At 42.3% G+C, this 18,506-nt stretch overlaps 1 protein-coding gene across 2 annotated transcripts; it reads right to left on the reverse strand.

Moving 5' to 3' along the window:
• Positions 1–144: 144 nt before the first annotated feature.
• Positions 145–9,978, reverse strand: LOC135551511 (homeobox protein meis3-B-like). 2 transcript variants are annotated; one of them, XM_064982720.1, is made up of 13 exons: positions 9,367–9,978; positions 8,863–8,961; positions 5,623–5,762; positions 5,242–5,416; positions 5,031–5,081; positions 4,828–4,878; positions 4,486–4,635; positions 4,157–4,265; positions 3,717–3,862; positions 2,659–2,735; positions 2,251–2,309; positions 1,998–2,065; positions 145–1,571 (listed from the first exon to the last, which is right to left on the reverse strand). In XM_064982720.1, the coding sequence occupies exons 2-13, from the start codon at positions 8,872–8,874 to the stop codon at positions 1,410–1,412; spliced, it is 1,200 nt and encodes a 399-aa protein (XP_064838792.1). In that variant the 5' UTR covers positions 8,875–8,961; positions 9,367–9,978; the 3' UTR covers positions 145–1,409. The 2 variants fall into 2 exon arrangements, with proteins under 2 accessions (XP_064838792.1, XP_064838791.1); XM_064982719.1 differs by having other exon boundaries at positions 1,998–2,084.
• Between the last annotated feature and the right edge of the window lie 8,528 nt (positions 9,979–18,506).

Consider the following 18,506-nt stretch of genomic DNA (forward strand, 5'->3'; position numbering starts at 1 on the left):
TGCAATTGTACCCGGAAGAAAATACGAATATTTTCAAGATGACCGATTACCGATTTGTGTATTTCACTACTGTGTATACCTTTCACATCTAACTGCAAATAATTAGAGGGCAAACTCAAAGAATAAGTCATTCACACATTTTTACAAAAGAAAGCTTTTAATACTATAAGTATAATCATAACTGTAACATCATTATCATCAATTATCATCATTAACATTTGGAAATAAATTATTTGATCAGACCCATACAGGACTGAAGAAGATGCAGCATGTGTAAAGACCTTTGGCTGTCCTCCTTAAACCCAATGGCAGACAACATGGACCATGAAATGGTTCGACAGGATCGTGTGTGTGTGTGTGTGTGTGTGTGTGTGTGTGTGTGTGTGTGTGTGTGTGTGTGTGTGTGTGTGTGTGTGTGTGTGTGTGGGTGGGTGGGTGGGTGGGTGGGTGGGTGCGTGTGTGTGTGCGTACGTTCACTGTTTGACCTATGATGTGGATCCCACAGTAAACCCCACTATTCATGTCTGACAGGATCTTAAGGAGGTAAGTGATCAACTCATTCCAAACGCATTTAAACAAACCATGGTACTGAGAGAGACAAATTGAGCTCATTCATATTGTATTCGAGTCATGCAGAGTGACGCCCTGGAAGATCGCTGTTCACAGGACTTTTGTGAGGTCGCGTCTGTCTGACACACACATAAATACAAAAATAGATCTAAAAAAACTCAAATTAAATTAAATAAGGTGGAGAGGGGTCAGAGTGCATCACTGGCGTCCTGTCCAATCACAACACTTCAAGCCTGGGCTGTGTGAGGTCATAAGGCTGGGAGGAGGGGCGTTGAGGGTTATAGAGGTTAAGGTGACACAGGCAGACCGGGAGCTGTGCGTCCAACATGTGTCCTTCTGTATTTCCGCTTGGTTGGCCAGTAGGCCAGGTGGGAGAGAGAGGCAAGTTGGCTGATCAGTGGTCCGTGTGGGGTGTTCCTCTATGCTCCTAGAGGGGGCGTTATCCTGGGAGTCAGACAGCTCACTGTCAGCATAGAGTATGTAGAGAGGGAAGGGGCTGAGGACGCTCGCCTCTTCCACCCTGAAGAGGGTTTGGCTCACACTCAAGGGCTCAGTATGGTGTGTGTCTGTCTACGTCTGTGAGATGGAATGTAAGTACGTTATTGATGGTATAAGAGGGGCCAGCGGTGGTATGTTAAGGGCAGTGTATGAATGTTGCAGACAGTGGGTTGAGTGACTATGTGGAGGTCAGGGAATGTAAACATTTGGACTGCGCCATGCTGTCGTAGTTAGCGTGTGGCGGGTGTGTGAGCCCCCATCTCCCCCAGGATGGCCCCTCTCTCCCCTCTGCTTCACACCCTTCCTTCTCAGTTAGTGGGCGTGTATGTCCAGGCCCTGGCCTATAAGGGGATCGGCGGGGTGGGGGTGGGGCGGCGGGTGCAGCAGCATGGCGGGGTGGGGGCCGGGGTAGGGGTGCAGGGTTGGGCCGGCGTGGGGGTAGCCAGACTGGGACAGCAGGGCCCCGGGGTACTCTGCTGGAAGAGACGGCATCCCCTGAAGACCTGCAGAGAGAGAGAGAGAGAGAGAGAGAGAGAGAGAGAGAGAGAGAGAGAGAGAGAGAGAGAGAGAGAGAGAGAGAGAGAGAGAGAGAGAGAGAGAGAGAGAGAGAGAGAGAGAGAGAGAGAGAGAGAGAGAGAGAGAGAGAGAGAGAGAGAGAGAGAGAGAGAGAGAGAGAGAGAGAGAGAGAGAGAGAGAGAGAGAGAGAGAGAGAGAGAGAGAGAGAGAGAGAGAGAGAGAGAGAGAGAGAGAGAGAGAGAGAGAGTGTGTACCACCGAGTGTGCACCAGACGATTGGTAAAAACACTAGGGTCTAAAACACTAGTTCACCATAGTGAAACCTTTTAAAACGGAAAAACTGAAAGGAGTCCGTTTTCTTATCTTTGTTGCCTAAATGAACATGGCCCAGTCGTCCTTATCTCTGTCTCTTACCTGCTGCCCTGAGAGCCAGGTGGGCTTGGCCGTCCAGTCCGTAGCCCCCCAGTGCTGCTCCCTCTGGGCTGTAAGGACCGTTTTGACCTGGTCAACCAAACACACACCCACATCATTCACCTTGCCTGAATGTCCATATAGATCAGCTATACACATATTCACTCAAAATACACACCGATAGCATTCATACAACCTAGGAATGTATAGCTACATCAGTAACAATACATTAGAGCGGGAATACGGTGATAATAACCTGAGCGATTTGACTGGTCAATCATGGGCTGTACTATTCTCCGTCTTGCATTGATAAACCTGGGGCGGAAAAAGGGGATACGAAAAAGCGGGAGAATAGAAGCAGAGAACACAAAGAGAAGGAGGATGGAATAGAAGGAGAGTCGGGAGAGGCAGAGAACACCAGTTAATGGAGAAAAAGACTAACGCGTAGGATATTAACCTTTCACTTTTCAACCACTTAAACCCTTTCATGGTTCACCGTCAAGCCACATTTAGAACAGAGGGCGTATGGATCTCTGGGTAATAATGGATTGATCAGTATTGATGGGGTCAGTGAAGGTCACGCTAAGGACCGAGCGACGAGGGACACAGTACAGTAGTAAAACACACGAGCTGATCATTGGTTATTGATCAGGGGGGTACTGACCAGTTGTTGACCTGCAGGATGGTCAGTCCTGTGTCCTGTGCCAGCTGCTTCTTCTGCTCCTCCGAGGGGTATGGGTGCTGCGAAGGGACATTCAGAACAACGGCATTATGGATTTGCAAAACTGGTTAAGATTCAGCAAGAGCATGTTTAGCCTTTGCTTTTGGCATACATTATCATTCCATGAAATCATCAAATGTATAATTTTGGCTCACACATACACCACACACAAATGACCCCACCACTATCTATGTCGAGTGAAAAACCCAAATCATGTATGAAATAAATCAGCTAGACCTATAACCATTAGATGAATACTAATGGCTGCCATTACATCTAAATTCAAGTCAAATTCCATGAACTGACATGACCCTTAAATTGCAGCAGCCCCTTTCCCCTTCTCTCTCTCTCTCTCTCTCTCTCTACCTCTCTCTCTACCTCTCTCTCCCTCTCTCTCTCCCTCTCCCCTCTCTCTCTACCTCTCTCTCCCTCTCTCTCTCCCTCTCCCTCTCCCTCTCTCTCTCTCTCTCTACCTCTCTCTCTCCCTCTCTCTCTCTCGCTCTCTCTCTCTCTTCCTCTCTCTCTACCTCTCTCTCCCTCTCTCTCTCCCTCTCTCTCTCCCTCTCTCTCTCTCTACCTCTCTCTCCCTCTCTCTCTCTCCCTCTCTCTCACCCTCTCTCTCTCTCTCTCTCTACCTCTCTCTCTCTACTCTCTCTCTCTCTCGCACTCTCTCTCATCTACAACAGTCATAATTAGTGAGAATGACTTTAGAGTTTTTAGGTATAACTACTAATTATCAGAACTACGACATTTCACCATCAATTGTTTCACCATCAATTGTTCTCTCTCTGTTCAGAACTATTCAACATTTAACGTCTTATTCACACATTATCTCTCTGTCATTTAATTATAATTTCAACTTCATTTTTTTGCATTACCCTGTATGATGTCCCCTTCCTCCTTTCATCCGCTCCCTCTTCTCTCGGCTCCCCTCCTCTGCTTTTCTCTGCTTCTATCTGTCATTCTTCTCACTATTATTTCTACTGTCTCTCTTTTCTCACCGATAAATGCTGGAAGAGCCATGCCCTCATGATGTTGGTTGCCAGTTTGGGGAAAATTCCCCTCTTCTTGTTGTTCCTTCTGTCTCGGTCCGTCTCGTCCTCCTCTCCCGTACTGGGGGAGGCCACGCCCCCATCCAAACCATCCCCTGCCAGAGGACAATAGAGATATGGCATTAGCACAGTACGCGCGTGTGTGTGTGTGTGTGCTTGTGTGTGTGTGTGTGTGTGTGTGTGTGTGTGTGTGTGTGTGTGTGTGTGTGTGTGTGTGTGTGTGTGTGTGTGTGTGTGTGTGTGTGTGTGTGTGTGTGTGTGTGTGTGTTAACATGTCCAATTGATGTCAGGTGTATGTGTGTATGTCGATTATGTTGTCAGCATAAGTGATTGTAAAGATGAGTGTATGTTTGTGCAGGTGTGTGTATGAGTTAGTGTGTTAGAGGTACCCGTATCGCTGCAGTTGTCTGTGCTATGTGAAGGCAGGCCACATGACATGCCAGGGGTCCCTAGTGGAGTGGATGCACAGTCATCTGGGTCCCGCAACCACGACTGATTCTACAGAGAGCGAGGGAAGGAAAGAGATAGAAACACATTGAGATTAACAGGAAAAGATGTGAGAATGTAGCAAAAGAAATTAACATTTATTCCCTCTTTAGTGAGAGGTATTTTGCCCAATAGGGCTTCATCAATGTCTTTTTCAGAGACATATTGAGAGAGATATACTGAGAAATCTGAGACTTTTCAGCTCATTTTTCATCATTCAGGTGTCACCTACCTGCTCTGACAGACTGGTGCAGGAGCCAGTGAAATCCTCCACGTCAGACTTGGACCCGCCCTCCCTGTCATCCAAAATCAGGTCTGTGGGCATCTTGCCCTTCAGGCAGGTAATGTAGCGATTGCAGAAGTTATCACACAGGTCATGAACCTGGAGAATAGAAGAGAAGAAGAGGGAGAAGAGATGCTGTCAGGAAATAGCATCGTACTGTAATAGTTTAGGTGTATGATGGCTGATCATGTTTGGTTTGCCTGCTTTCAGCAGTCACTAGTCTGAATTATAAAGGGTAAGAGGAGACAGAGACAGAGAGAGAATAGATTTTAGATGAGTGAAGAAGCACACCTTTTCCAGCTCCAACAGGTGGAAACGTAGTACCTGAATGGCCTGGATCATCTGAGGACAAGAACAGATTGGTAGCTATGAACACAATGCGTTTGAGTTATTCTTAATCAATCTCTAAGTTACTGTCTGTGTCGATACATGTAGGCTATGAGCATTTGGTTCTTTTGCTGTTACAGTATATACATTTGTATTTATTTTCATACCAGGTTGTCCAGTTCAGGATTTGTTGAAAAAATGGGCTTCTCTGAGCGAATCTGAAACACACGGTCATTTGGATAATAATGGTTGGAGCTCGGAGTTTAAGATTTTCCCTGTACCCTGTAATTGCACCTGCAACCCTGTACATGTGACTATTAAACTTCTAATCTAAAATCCAATCATGAATCACTGCCGGCTCGGAGGGCTGTAACTCACCTGTTTGGCGAAGGCTGCGATGTCATCGTTGAAGGAGTCTGAGGAGCATACATCACTGTGATTGGTCAGGCCTTGGAGGTGGGGTGGCACTGAGAGGGCTGTAACATCCCGCGGGGAGCAGGTGGCCAGCTCGCACTTCTCAAACACCAGGGCCAGAAGTGGAAACAGGGGATGTCTGTGCACACAGAACACACAGTGTTATCACATTATGCACACGCACACACACACACCTCACACACATGCATGTACACAATACATACACACACATCCAGGAAAATGCATATAGGCACAGAGCACACTGATAGTAAATATACATGCATACTGTTAGAATGAAATGAAACAAACACACACTCTGCACTGAAATAGTTATTTTCTGCTCACCCATAGATCTGGTCCCTGTGGTGTTTGAGGGAATCTGGGACAGTGTGGCCATAGTGAGGGGGGGGCAGTGACCTCATGACCTCTCCATACCCCCCCACGGACATGCCCTCTGATCCTGAGTAGTGCACCAGGTCTTCATACTGAGGAGAGAGAGAGAGAGAGAGAGAGAGAGAGAGAGAGAGAGAGAGAGAGAGAGAGAGAGAGAGAGAGAGAGAGAGAGAGAGAGAGAGAGAGAGAGAGATTAGGAGATGAGGCCCCCTGTGAATATGGAAGCAGATCACTTCGAAGCTGTATCTAATTTCTCTCTCCTCCTTCATAAACACTGACGAGAGGCTCCTTGCTGAGCCGTTTTTCAGAGGGAAAAGAGACATCCACCCTGGGACAATTGACATGAGATAAACAAACACACAAAGATTCATACATAAACATGAGCCTATGCTCTCTATCTGCTGTCAGTCTCATATCTCTCTCAACATTACAGAACTGATGTGTGTTCAACTGAAGCTGACTTCAGTCTCCAAGGCTTTTCAGAAAAAGCCAGTGGTTTTCTCCTGGATTAAAGCATGGCCAATCATAGTCCCATATGGCTGCGTGATCACAGCGTGCACCTGCTCTGCGGTTTTGTCGTGCCACCTTTTGTTTTATGAATACTCGCTATTAACACAATCACCACTATCAGATTCCGCGCCTTTGTGTACTCAGGAGCTCTCTGATTACAGTGCGACTGTAGCGGCTGTGCGTCATCCGATCAAAGCACCAAAATCAAGAAGATTAATTCTTCAAATGTTCCTAAAAGGCATGAGGCTGAGAGAAGGGCTTCATATGTGAGAAATACTTACAGTGTTAATACGAGTATAATTTACTGCAATCCTCATCGTAATCAGGATAGTTCAAAGAGAGAGTTTAGTTCGCTAAACAATATATAGGCATAGGCTATATCGTTAAATTTTTTCAGCAATTCAGTTGAACATATGTTTTACCACATAGGCTATGACATATATTAGAAATAGTGGATGGATAACATTGCAGCATGCGCTTCCTTCATATTTTGTTATTGCAGTTGTTTTAAGTAATAAAACTGTTAGATTAAACTATACAAATACTTGTTTGAACTTGCAATGTCCAGTATATTCAATACATACAAATCACTTTCCACCAGATTGCCTATTGGCAAAAACAACGTTTGCAAACATTCGACTATAGGCCTATATTTCCAAATCCATTCCACAGTTTCATTATTCAGACAAATACAATGTATTTCATTCGAGTAGCCTATGTTCAAAATAAAAAGCAACAATGGGAACTTAAATTAAAATTCGTATGCCATGTTGTCCCAACACCCTGCTTATTTCAATCAAAAGTGATAGAGTTTGTGAGAATAGTTTTCCATTTAGCATACATGTTGGCGTAATACTCGTAAATCGTTATGTGAAAACAGAATGGTCTGCAGGTTTCCAAACGGATGCCTTTTCTTTCCGTTATTGAAGGTCGCCTAATAGCCATATTCTCAAATGACAGACTAGTGTCACCAATTGTAAACAGTGGGATACACTGTATATTTTACAGTGCATGGGACAACATATATAATTTATCAAATTCACTTCCCATTGCTGCATATAACCGGAATTAGGCTAATTATGGATAATTGACTGACACACTTTCTTGACCTTGTTTCAGTGAACTAAAGTAGCCTATAGGCTATGTCTGAATTGTAATCAAATTGGACAAAGAAAGTACCTGTTTTGTTGACTTTAATTTGCGTGAAGTACTACATTCTTAACAGGATTACACTAATATAACGAAAAGCAAATGTAAAATGCTAATAAAAAGCGCTTGCGTAATTGTCATCTGTAGGCCTAATTACAGTAAACCGAAACATCCTATCCGGAAAAGTTTCTTTGATTTGCACGACCCGAAACCGATGACACCGATGACAACATTTCTTAATTTCCTCATTCAACTGCAAGCCGAACGTGTTATTAAAACACAGATAACAAATATCCTGAATTTCATCTGACCTATTATTCTTTTTAAAATTGTAATTACATACAGAAAAGTGCAACAGTTCACTCTATGGGAGTTTGACTAGTTATTCTAAAGAGATGGTATCCCTATGTCTGCAGCCTTTGGTATTCCGCAGGTTATTGCTGTGTGTGTGTGTGTGTGTGTGTGTGTGTGTGTGTGTGTGTGTGTGTGTGAGTGTGAGTGTGAGTGTGTGTGTGTGTGTGTGTGTGTGTGTGTGTGTGTGTGTGTGTGTGTGTGTGTGTGTGTGTGTGTGTGTGTGATACAATGTCAGGAGTAGCCTACTATGGCAATTATCTTTAGGAATGGAAAAAGAGTGGCCACTGACTGCATAGTGCACATAGCAACGAGATCTGCGAGCCGTGGACTCACTGTAGCAAACGAGTTGACCTACTTAGCGACTTGGTCTGCCTCTCCCTGTCTCTTTTTCCTCGACCTACACTCTACACATCATACTGTATATAGACATATCATGTCTTTCCACTTTCACAGCCACTTTTATTGGCCCTATAATCGACTGTTAATTGCTGCAGGAAATACACATTTTCACTTTTAAAGAACCTATATTTCAAATATTTCACTATACATATTGAAATCCAGAAAACGTTTATGGCTATCAAGGGAGACGTTGTACACCCCAAATAAAAAGCTATATGTTTATAGTCCTAAACCTCTTGCAAAGTAATGAGAATAGTATCATTCTGACACTTGCTCATTTATACGTGACCCTATATTGAAATATAAAGACAAATGAACAGCAAATTTATAAGCAAGATAATATATGTGAAATGTAGCCTATATGAAATGTATAGGATGTTTCCACATGTCAAACTAGGCTGCTTGACATTATGTCGACACGTTCCCTAATGATTTAGGTCAGGTCAGTCTATTAAGGAATATTCAGAGCATGCACAATTATGTCAATAAGGTTATTCCTTCTGATAGATTGATGTGAACTCCTTGACATATTGCTGCTGCCTGTATTGGCCCTGTATAGCTGGGAGCTTTGGCCTACGCGAGGGAGGACAGGGAGGGAGGCGAGACAGGCAGCGAGGGGCGCTACATCAAAACGTAAGGACCGAGCAAAGAGACATAATTCTACATAATAACCAAAATAGCAAGATGATTATCTGGAGAGAAGGATACGCACTACCGTGACACTTCAAATGATGAGTGGGTGTAAAGTATGCAGTAGAATAGAGTAAACAGCCATCATACCCTCTTATCCATGCGACACGGAAGCCAATCCTACTCTGGGAAGGATGAGACCAGACCGGCTGTCCAGCGCAGGCGTTCTGCCTCCTGTATACAGATTATCTGATGAAAATAATGCGCTCTTTAATATACTAATAGAGGTGAAATTATAACAGTTGTAGAATCAAACCTTTAATCTCATCATTATTAATTAAGAAGGGGTTTGGTTATAAAAAAACAACAGCTGACCCTGAGTGTACCGTGATTAGGCTATAGCAATAGCCGAGGCTACTATGGGCTACAATACACTACATGTAATTCCGAAGTGAATCGAATCGTTACTTTTATTGCAATCAAGCAGTTTTATGATCCAAACTTAGAGGTGCACGACCATAAAAGCGATGTGTATTGAACAGCTATCACGAATAAGAACATATAAACCATTAGGCTATTTCACATGTAGGCATCAAGGATTATAGAAATACAGTACACTATTTTAGAAAAATATGATTTCATAAAATATCCCACCGAAACCTAGATTTGACGTGTAGGTTATAGTCACTCTCAGGCGGTGCTCGTGGTATCCTGCATTGGCTTCGGTTTCGAGAGCGCGCTGGTGGGTCCGCACGTTATGTCTTTGGGTCTGGCTCCCAGGCGAGATCCTTGGTGAGGAGAAATTGCGTCCTTTTTGGCCGTTCTCGCTGTCCATGGGCTGTCGCGACAGGCTGGAAATTTTCACAGCGACATGGGCGATGTTGCTTTAAACATTGAGAGAGGCAGAGACGGTGAGGGGAGAGATGGTGGTTGGGAGTTGTTTGGGGGGTCAAAACACGACGGGGTCTCTAACCCCCACCTTCTTATCACACACACTCGCGCATTACAAACCCAGGATCCCCTCGTTGTATTCCAATGGCACGCTCTACACTCACATAGCATGCATTGGCACAGTTTATTCGCTCTCTTTCACCGTTGCTAAGCCATGACAAGTTAATATCTGATAACTCCAAGATTTGAGCGCGAGCACAGCATTTTCTTAATATTATCTCGTCGTCTTTATATTCCATACTCTGCAGGATAGTGCGCGCATTTATTAATGGGCGCCATACAATCGTTATTCCTACTGAAAATAATGTCCGTATTGTTTCCAACACTCGCCTCAAGCATCTGCGGTATCCCAACTCTCAGTAACTGCATTTGTTGTTTTGAGTAGCATGTCAAATTAAGTACAATTCACAGAAAATGCTGATGATTCTTTCTGATAGGCTATATTACCATGTAGGTTATTGGCCGCACAATTCAGAATTCTGATACATTTCTGTATAGCCAGGTTAATTTAACAACCCTGGAACAACCCCCCACAGTGCATTTTGGTATCATAAAAGTAATTATAGAATAGGCTATTAAATGTCCTATCGTTTTTACGCATGATAACATTATTGTATGATGACAAATCAGGTCATAAATAGTTTTCAATAGGATAGGCCTATGGCAATACATTTTTTGGCTGATGATGACGATAGTCGTGGGTTTTTGTTGAATCAATGTAATTGATATGTCTTCTCCATTACTGTGCCCTAATGTCCCCACTTTGCTTGGAACAGCAGGCCATTTTATTGTTCAGAAGATGTGTAAAAACCAGTGCTTTCTCGTTTTAACTGGAGGGGAAACTTTCACTGCTCCGTGGACCTCGTCTTGTGTTGTAAATTACTATAAAGTTATATAATAATTATTCAAAACGGTTCTCTTTCCCCTCTCCCGCGGCGAGGGACCAACAGGCGGCCGAACTTCAATCGGTAGCGCGGTTGCAGGCACATGAGCCGGGGCAAGGCATCACCGCGGGCGGCTTAGGGCATGACTTAGGGTGCAGCCAGCGAGCGCCGTAACATCAACCAATCTGCGGCCTTTTAACACCGCGGGAGGATAATTCACAATAGCGATGATCATAGCCTTTAGACCCAACTAACATTGAATCCATAGCATCAATGAAACGTGTGAACGGACAGGAAAAGTCACGAACTACACGGCTTAATAGGATATTTCTAATTGATTGACAGGGATACATCCATTTCAATTTATATTCTGATTGTTTTATGTTTGTCATCATGGGTTCAAATAATGTATACATTTAATAGGCAACATTTTACAAACATAAATGTAATCGATGCATGTATGGTGCGTGTTTCAATATTGTGTGTAGGGCTTCATGAAGAGAGTACTTGTGCATAGTAGCCAACTGCCACAAATTCGGGGGTAGACTGGGACTTGTGCGCTATGCCCTTATCTTTGTCAGTCCAACATCCAAGCCATTATTGTGCCAGATCCAAACATATTGATGAGGTTGCTGGTGTTGTTGGGATGGATGCACCACTAGACTATTCCCTTGTGGGAGCACACCCTTGTGCTTCAATGAAGTCCATGTCATCCCATTTTTGACACCAATGCAGTGACTTTAGAAATAAAGCCTCAGGACTTAAAGGGGGAATCTGCAGTTGAAACAACAACAAAGCGGCCACCCTATGTATTTTGGGTTCTGTTGGAGTACGACAGTTGAACTCAGGACATGAGGCATTTCTAACATATATTTTTCAAGAATCAATGGGCCGCCTATATATCATTCATTTAAAAGTCAAACAGTGGATGCAGATTGCCCCTTTATAGCCTCAGCCTAGCATCTCTTCAGAACTGGCAGTTTGAAGTGACTCCCGTCACTAGCCAGCTACCACCCGGTTACTCAATCCTGCACCTCAGAGGCTGCTGGCCTGTGTACCTAGACACGGAATTACTGGTCACTTTAATATTGGAACACGAGTTACTTTAATAATGATTACATACTGCTTTACTAATTTCATGTGTATATACTGTACTCTATTCTACTGTATTTTAGTCAATGCCACTCCAACATTGCTCATCCTAATATTTATATATTTATTTTATTTATGTTTTTAACTTTTAGATTTGTGTGTATCCTTAGACATTAGAGGTTGACCGATTAATCGGATTGGCCGATTTATTAGGGCCGATTTCCAGTTTTCATAACAATCGGAAATCTGTATTTTTTTTACATCTTTATTTCATCTTTATTTAACTAGACAAGTCAGTTAAGAACACATTCTTATTTTCAATGAAGGCCTAGGAACGGTGGGTTAACTGCCTTGTTCAGGGGCAGAATGACAGATTTTTACCTTGTCAGCTCAGGGATTCATTCTTGCAACCTTGCTGTTAACTAGTCCAACGCTCTAACCACCTGCCTCACGAGGAGCCCGCCTGTTACGTGAATGCAGTAAGAAGCCAAGGTAAGTTGCTAGCTAGCATTAAACTTAATCAATCATAATCACTAGTTATAACTACACATGGTTGATGATATTACTAGTTTACCTAGCTTGTCCTGCATTGCATATAATCAATGCAGTGTGCGTTTGCGAAAAAGGACTGTCATTGCTCCAACGTGTACCTAACCATAAACACCAATGCCTTTCTTAAAATCAATACACAGAAGAATATATTTTTAAACCTGCATATTTGGCTAAAATAATTCCCGGTTAGCAGGCAATATTAACCAGGTGAAATTGTGTCACTCCTCTTGCGTTGCAGGGTCAGGGTATATGCAACAGTTTGGGCCGCCTGGCTCATTGTGAACTAATTTGCCAGAATTTTACGTAATTATGACATAACATTGAAGGTTGTGCAATGTAACAGGAATATTTAGACTGATGGATGCCACCCGTTAGATCAAATACGGAACGGTTCCGTATTTCACTGAAAGAATAAACGTCTTGTTTTCGAGATGATAGTTTCCGGATTTGACCATATTAATGACCTAAGGCTCTCATTTCTGTGTGTTATTATGTTAGAATTAAGTCTATGATTTGATAGAGCAGTCTGACTGATCGATGGTAGTCACCAGCAGGCTCATAAGCATTCATTCAAACAGCACTTTCGTGCATTTTGCCAGCAGCTCTGCACTGTTTATGACTTCAAGCCTATCAACTCCCGAGATTAGGCTGGTGTAACGATGTGATGTGAAATGGCTAGCTAATTAGCGGGGAGGGCGCTAATAGCGTTTCAAACGTCACTCGCTCTGAGACTTGGAGTAGTTGTTCCCCTTGCTCTGCATGGGTAACGCTGCTTCGACGGTGGCTGTTGACGTTGTGTTCCTGGTTCGAGCCCAGGTAGGAGCGAGGAGAGAAACGGAGCTATACTGTTACACTGGCAATACTAAAGTGCCTATAAGAACATCCAATAGTCAAAGGTATATGAAATACAAATGGTATAGAGAGAAATAGTCCTATAATTCCTATAATTCCTACAACCTAAAACTTCTTACCTGGGAATATTGAAGACTCATGTTAAAAGGAACCACCAGCTTTCATATGTTCTCATGTTCTGAGCAAGGAACTTAAATGTTAGCTTTCTTACATGGCACATATTGCACTTTTACTTTCTTCTCCAACACTTTGTTTTTGCATTATTTAAACCAAATTGAACATGTTTCATAATTTATTTGAGGCTAAATTGATTTTATTGATGTATTATATTAAGTTAAAATAAGTGTTCATTCAGTATTGTTGTAATTGCCGTTATTACAAATACATTTTAAAATTGTCAGATTAATCGGTATCGGCTTTTTTTGGTCCTCCAATAATCGTATCGGCGTTGAAAATTCATAATCGGTCGATCTCTATTAGATATTACTGGACTTTTGGAGCGAGGAAAACAAGCATTTCGCTACACCCGCAATAACATCTGCTAAGTATGTGTATATAACCAATATAATTTGATTTGATTTTAAATCCATTTTTGTTGTTGTTGCAAATTCCGATTCAAATCTGTTTTTTTCCTGCAGTCTGAACAGCCAAAAAGCACATGGAATTGGATATTTCAATACACATTTAAAACCACCTTAGTAAGTAGTTTGAAATCAGATACAAAATCAGATTCCTGGCCATGTGACTTCCTGACCATGAACAGTCAAATCTGATTTATTTTCCCTCAAGTGGTTTTTAGACTTTACCATGGCATATTTTGTTGCTTGCTAGCTACTATGTTGACAGTTTGACAAGAACATGTGGTAACTAACTAGCTTGTTAATGGTTTCCAAACAAATTTGTTAATGTGCTAGAAAGTTAAACAGCTATCCAGCTAGCTCGTTGACTGCTGTGGCTAGCTAGCTAGTTGACTGCTCTGGCTAGCTAGCTAGTTGACTGCTGTGGCCAGCCAAAAATAACTCACTTTAAAAGATCATCTTATCCTTTGAGGCTTTAAAAAAGTGTTCTTACACTATGATTTTGAACATGCTGAGCAACTGGGAAAAATCCATGGTAGGCATTGTTGTCACCTTAGCTTGCTACATAACTTCTTAGTGAGCACCACCACCAATCAACCCACACCACTGCGCAGACACCCGTCGTTACTATGACGACTAGTGTAGCCATGTCAGCAAATGACTGCTGTCTGAACCACACACCAATCCAATTTGGTCACTTGTAACTTGCTGTTTGGACAGTCAGTATTCCAAAATGGATTTGAAAAACAAAACTGATTTGAGCATTAAGGCCTGCAGTGTGAACAAGGCTTAAGTCCAACCCACCTATGCAATTAGGGGTTGGAATCTTTTGACAAGGATGCTGGTGTACTAAGGACGTCACACTATATACAATATTTTCAGTGTAGGGAGAGGATGTTAAAAGGAGTAGTTCTGAGTAGCCTATATTGCAAGGCTGCTGCAGTTGTTTGTCAGGCCCTGTCAGGGTTGGAGCAGCTGCTGCTGTGTATTTGTGTGTGTGTGTGTGTGTGTGTGGGGGGGGGGGGGTCAATGTCAAGGTGCTCGTGATTCAAAGCTAGGCCTTACTGCAGACATTGCCCAAGGCTAAAGAACATAGAGAGGCTGAGCAGGAAACAACAGCAGGATATGATGAAAAAGGTGTGTGTGAGTATGTGCTTGGGTGTATATGTGTATACATTTGAGAATTGTTTCTTAACCAAATATCACAATTTTCTGCTAGACTGATTAAAATTTGCCAATACATTACATTGATTAAATGTTTCTTATTGACATTGTGCAAACCCTCCGCTCCTACTGGACCTGTACATCACATCAGCCAGCCCATTGGGAGATCTCCTGGTCTACTGTGGCGTATTCACTAGGAACCAAATGGAAGCAAACAGGCCAAAACGGGGAGGGACTAACCTAAATTTGTTTCTATTGCAAAATCTTTTCCATAACAACAAAAAGTTTACTGCGATGTGCACAAATAAATACACTCCTGCTGTATCCAGAGGCAGAAACAATCAGCATTACCTCATTATTAACACTAGGCCTATCTCTAGCTGGACTCACTCCTTCTACATCCATGGCAATACAAAACCTCAGCGGTCCATATAGTCATGATTTCTACTGCATGGCCTACTCTTTCAAGGGTTTTTCTTTATTTTTACTATTTTCTACATTGTAGAATAAAAGTGAAGACATCAACACTATGAAATAACACATATGTTATCATGTAGTAACCCAAAAAAGTGTTAAACAAATCCAAATATATTTTATATTTGAGATTCTTCAAATAGCCACCCTTTGCCTTGATGACAGCTTTGCACACTGTTGGCATTCTCTCAACCAGCTTCACCTGAAATGCTTTTCCAACAGTCTTGAAGGAGTTCCCACATATGCTGAGCACTTGTTGGCTGCTTTTCCTTTACTCTGCCGTTCGACTCATCCCAAACCATCTCAATTGGGTTGAGGTCAGGTGATTGTGGAGGCCAGGTCATCTGATGCAACACTCCAACACTGCTTCTTGCTAAAATAGCCTTACACAGCCTGTAGGTGTGTTGGGTCATTGTCTTGTTGAAAAACTAATGATAGCCCAACCAAATCTCACAAAGACACAGCGGTTGGAACCAGACCAAAGGACAAATATCCACCGTTCTAATGTCCATTGTTGGAGTTTCTTGGCCCAAGCAAGTCCCTTCTTATTATTGGTGTCCTTTAGTAGTAGTTTCTTTGCAGCAATTCAACCATGAAGGCCTGTTTCACACAGTCTTCTCTGAACAGTTGATATTGAGATGTGTCTGTTACTTGAACTCAGTGAAGCATTTATTTAGGCTGCAATTTCTGAGGTTGGTAACTCTAATGAACTTATCCTTTGCAGCAGAGTTAACTCTGCGTCTTCCATTCCTGTGGTGGTCCTCATGAGAGACAGTTTCATCATAGCGCTTGATGGTTTTTGCAACTGCACTTGAAGAAACTTTAAAAGTTCTTGAAATTTTCCGTATTGACTGACTTTCATGTCTTAAAGTAATGATGGACTGTCATTTCTCTTTGCTTATTTGATCTGTTCTTGCCATATAATGGACTTGGTCTTTTACCAAATAGGGCTATCTTCTGTATACCCCCCTATCTTGTCACAGCACAACTGATTGGCTCAAATGCATTAAGAAGGAAATCAATTCCACAAATTAACTTTAAAGAAGGCACACTTGTTGATTGAAATGCATTCCAGAAGCTGGTTGAGAGAATGCCAAGAGTGTGCTAAGCTGTCATCAAGGCAAAGGGTGGTTATTTTAAGAATCTCAAAACTAAATATATTTTAAAAAGATAAATATGAAACACTTTTTTGGTTACTACATGATTCCATATGTGTTATTTCCAGTGGTGATTTTAGCATTTAAATCTTGGTGTGGCAAAAACAAAAGTTGGATGCATGCCAGCAAAGCCACTACTTTTTTTGTTTTTTATTTAAACTTGATTTAAATAGGCAAGTTAGATAAGAACAAATTCTTATTTACAATGACGGCCTACACAACACAACACTAAATAATACATTAATTGCACTATAACGGGACAAATGGTGCCCACAAACTGTTAGGGTCTACATAAAGCTGTCCCAACAGCAGAGTCCCAACAGCAGTCCCAAAACCTTACCACTGCTACACCTGGCTTTCAGCGGGGCCTTGTCTGGCAGCAAAACAGTTAATTCAGCCTCATTAACTGCCTTCAAAAAAACATAGTTGATATGGCTGACTTGCTTAAACAAATGTGGTTTCTACTGACAATTGAGATGTACAAACTACGGCATAAGGGGACGACAATCAGATAAGAGGCCATCCGTAATTTCGATTAAGACATTATTGTGAGTGCGACGACAGACATAGTCACTATAACTATTTGTTCAGCACTTTTTTTTAAATGTACAGTGACAGAAATCAAAACATGGGCCATTCTTACAGTGTACTCCCTGTACAACAAGTCAGAACCGTAGGATAAATAAAGGGCCAGACAATGAAAGCTCTTACAATATTTAATGATTACGTTTCTCTAATAATCACCCGAATAACTTGTGGCCTCTCAGCAAGGAAGACGCCACTGCTCCAAAACCGCCATAAAAAAAGCCAGACTACGGTTTGCAACTGCACATGGGGACAAAGATCATACTTTTTGGAGAAATGTCCTCTGGTATGATGAAACAAAAATTGATCTGTTTGGCCATAATGACCATCATTATGTTTGGAAGAAAAAGGGGGCTTGCAAGCTGAAGAACACCATCCCAACTGTGAAGCACAGGGGTGGCAGCATCATGTTGTCGGGGTGCTTTGCTGCAGGAGGGACTGGTGCACTTCACAAAATAGATGGCATCATGAGGAACATCAGTCAGGAAGTTAAAGCTTGGTGGCAAATGGGTCTTCCAAATGGACAATGACCCGAAGCATACCGTTGAAGTCAGAAGTTTACGTACACCTTAGCCAAATACAATTGAACTCAGTTTTTCACAATTCCTGACATTTAATCCTAGTAAAAATTCCCTGTCTTTGGTCAGTTAGGATCACCACTTTATTTTAAGAATGTGAAATGTCAGAATAACAGTAGAGAGAATGATTTATTTCAGCTTTTATTTATTTTATTTCTTTCATCACATTCCCATTGGATCAGAAGTTTACATACACTCAATAAGTATTTGGTAGCATTGCATTTAAAATTGTTTAACTTGGGTCGAACGTTTCGGGTAGCCTTCAACAAGCTTCCCACAATAAGTTGGCCCATTCCTCCTGACAGAGCTAAGGTGTATGTATATATATTTTTTAATTATTATTTGTTTGCAAAAAATGTGGGTATCAGAACAGGTGGGATCTAGAAGAAATTATTGTTGAGAGTTGCAATATTGAAATTTGGTTGTGCATCAGCAGTTTTAAGTTAATCTAGCCAGCTATCTAAACTTGTAATAATCATGGTTGAATTATCGACCGGAGGGGCCCCAATTGATTTGGTTAGTCACTCTCACTCAGATATCATATTAAAAACTGAAATGATTTCTCTCCACCCTATGGCAAAATGTGTAGAATTGCAGGACCTCAACACCTTCTGTCTACTGTCAAGATGGGTGCCACTAAAATGTTTGCTTAGGGCCCCCAAAACACTAGGGCCAACTGACTGCATGTATGGGTATGGTTGAGGATACGCAGATTTACGAACCACTGCGGCCCCTCATGATGAGAATCAGATTGTTTGGGGTCCCCCAGCCCCATCAAAGTTGCCCATCTCTGACATAGACTGTGTCTCGTGTCCAGCATGTTAACGGTAAAACGGTGGGCCGTTGACATAGTTGCTTGTGGAAGAGGAGGGAACCCCTGGGATAAACACTACCGGTTGCCCTTGGTTTGGTAACCTTGGCCAACCA

Source organism: Oncorhynchus masou, chromosome 13, assembly GCF_036934945.1.
Source record: "Oncorhynchus masou masou isolate Uvic2021 chromosome 13, UVic_Omas_1.1, whole genome shotgun sequence".
Taxonomy (NCBI): Eukaryota; Metazoa; Chordata; class Actinopteri; order Salmoniformes; family Salmonidae; genus Oncorhynchus; species Oncorhynchus masou.

Bases quoted from the DNA above. Each gene is read 5' to 3' on its own strand.
- LOC135551511 (XM_064982719.1), bottom strand. The intron at 4,879-5,030 runs GTATGAAAATAA...TCTTGTCCTCAG, and splicing joins ATCCTGAACTGGACAACCTG to ATGATCCAGGCCATTCAGGT. The intron at 2,736-3,716 runs GTGAGAAAAGAG...GTCCCTTCGCAG, and splicing joins GGCTCTTCCAGCATTTATCG to CACCCATACCCCTCGGAGGA.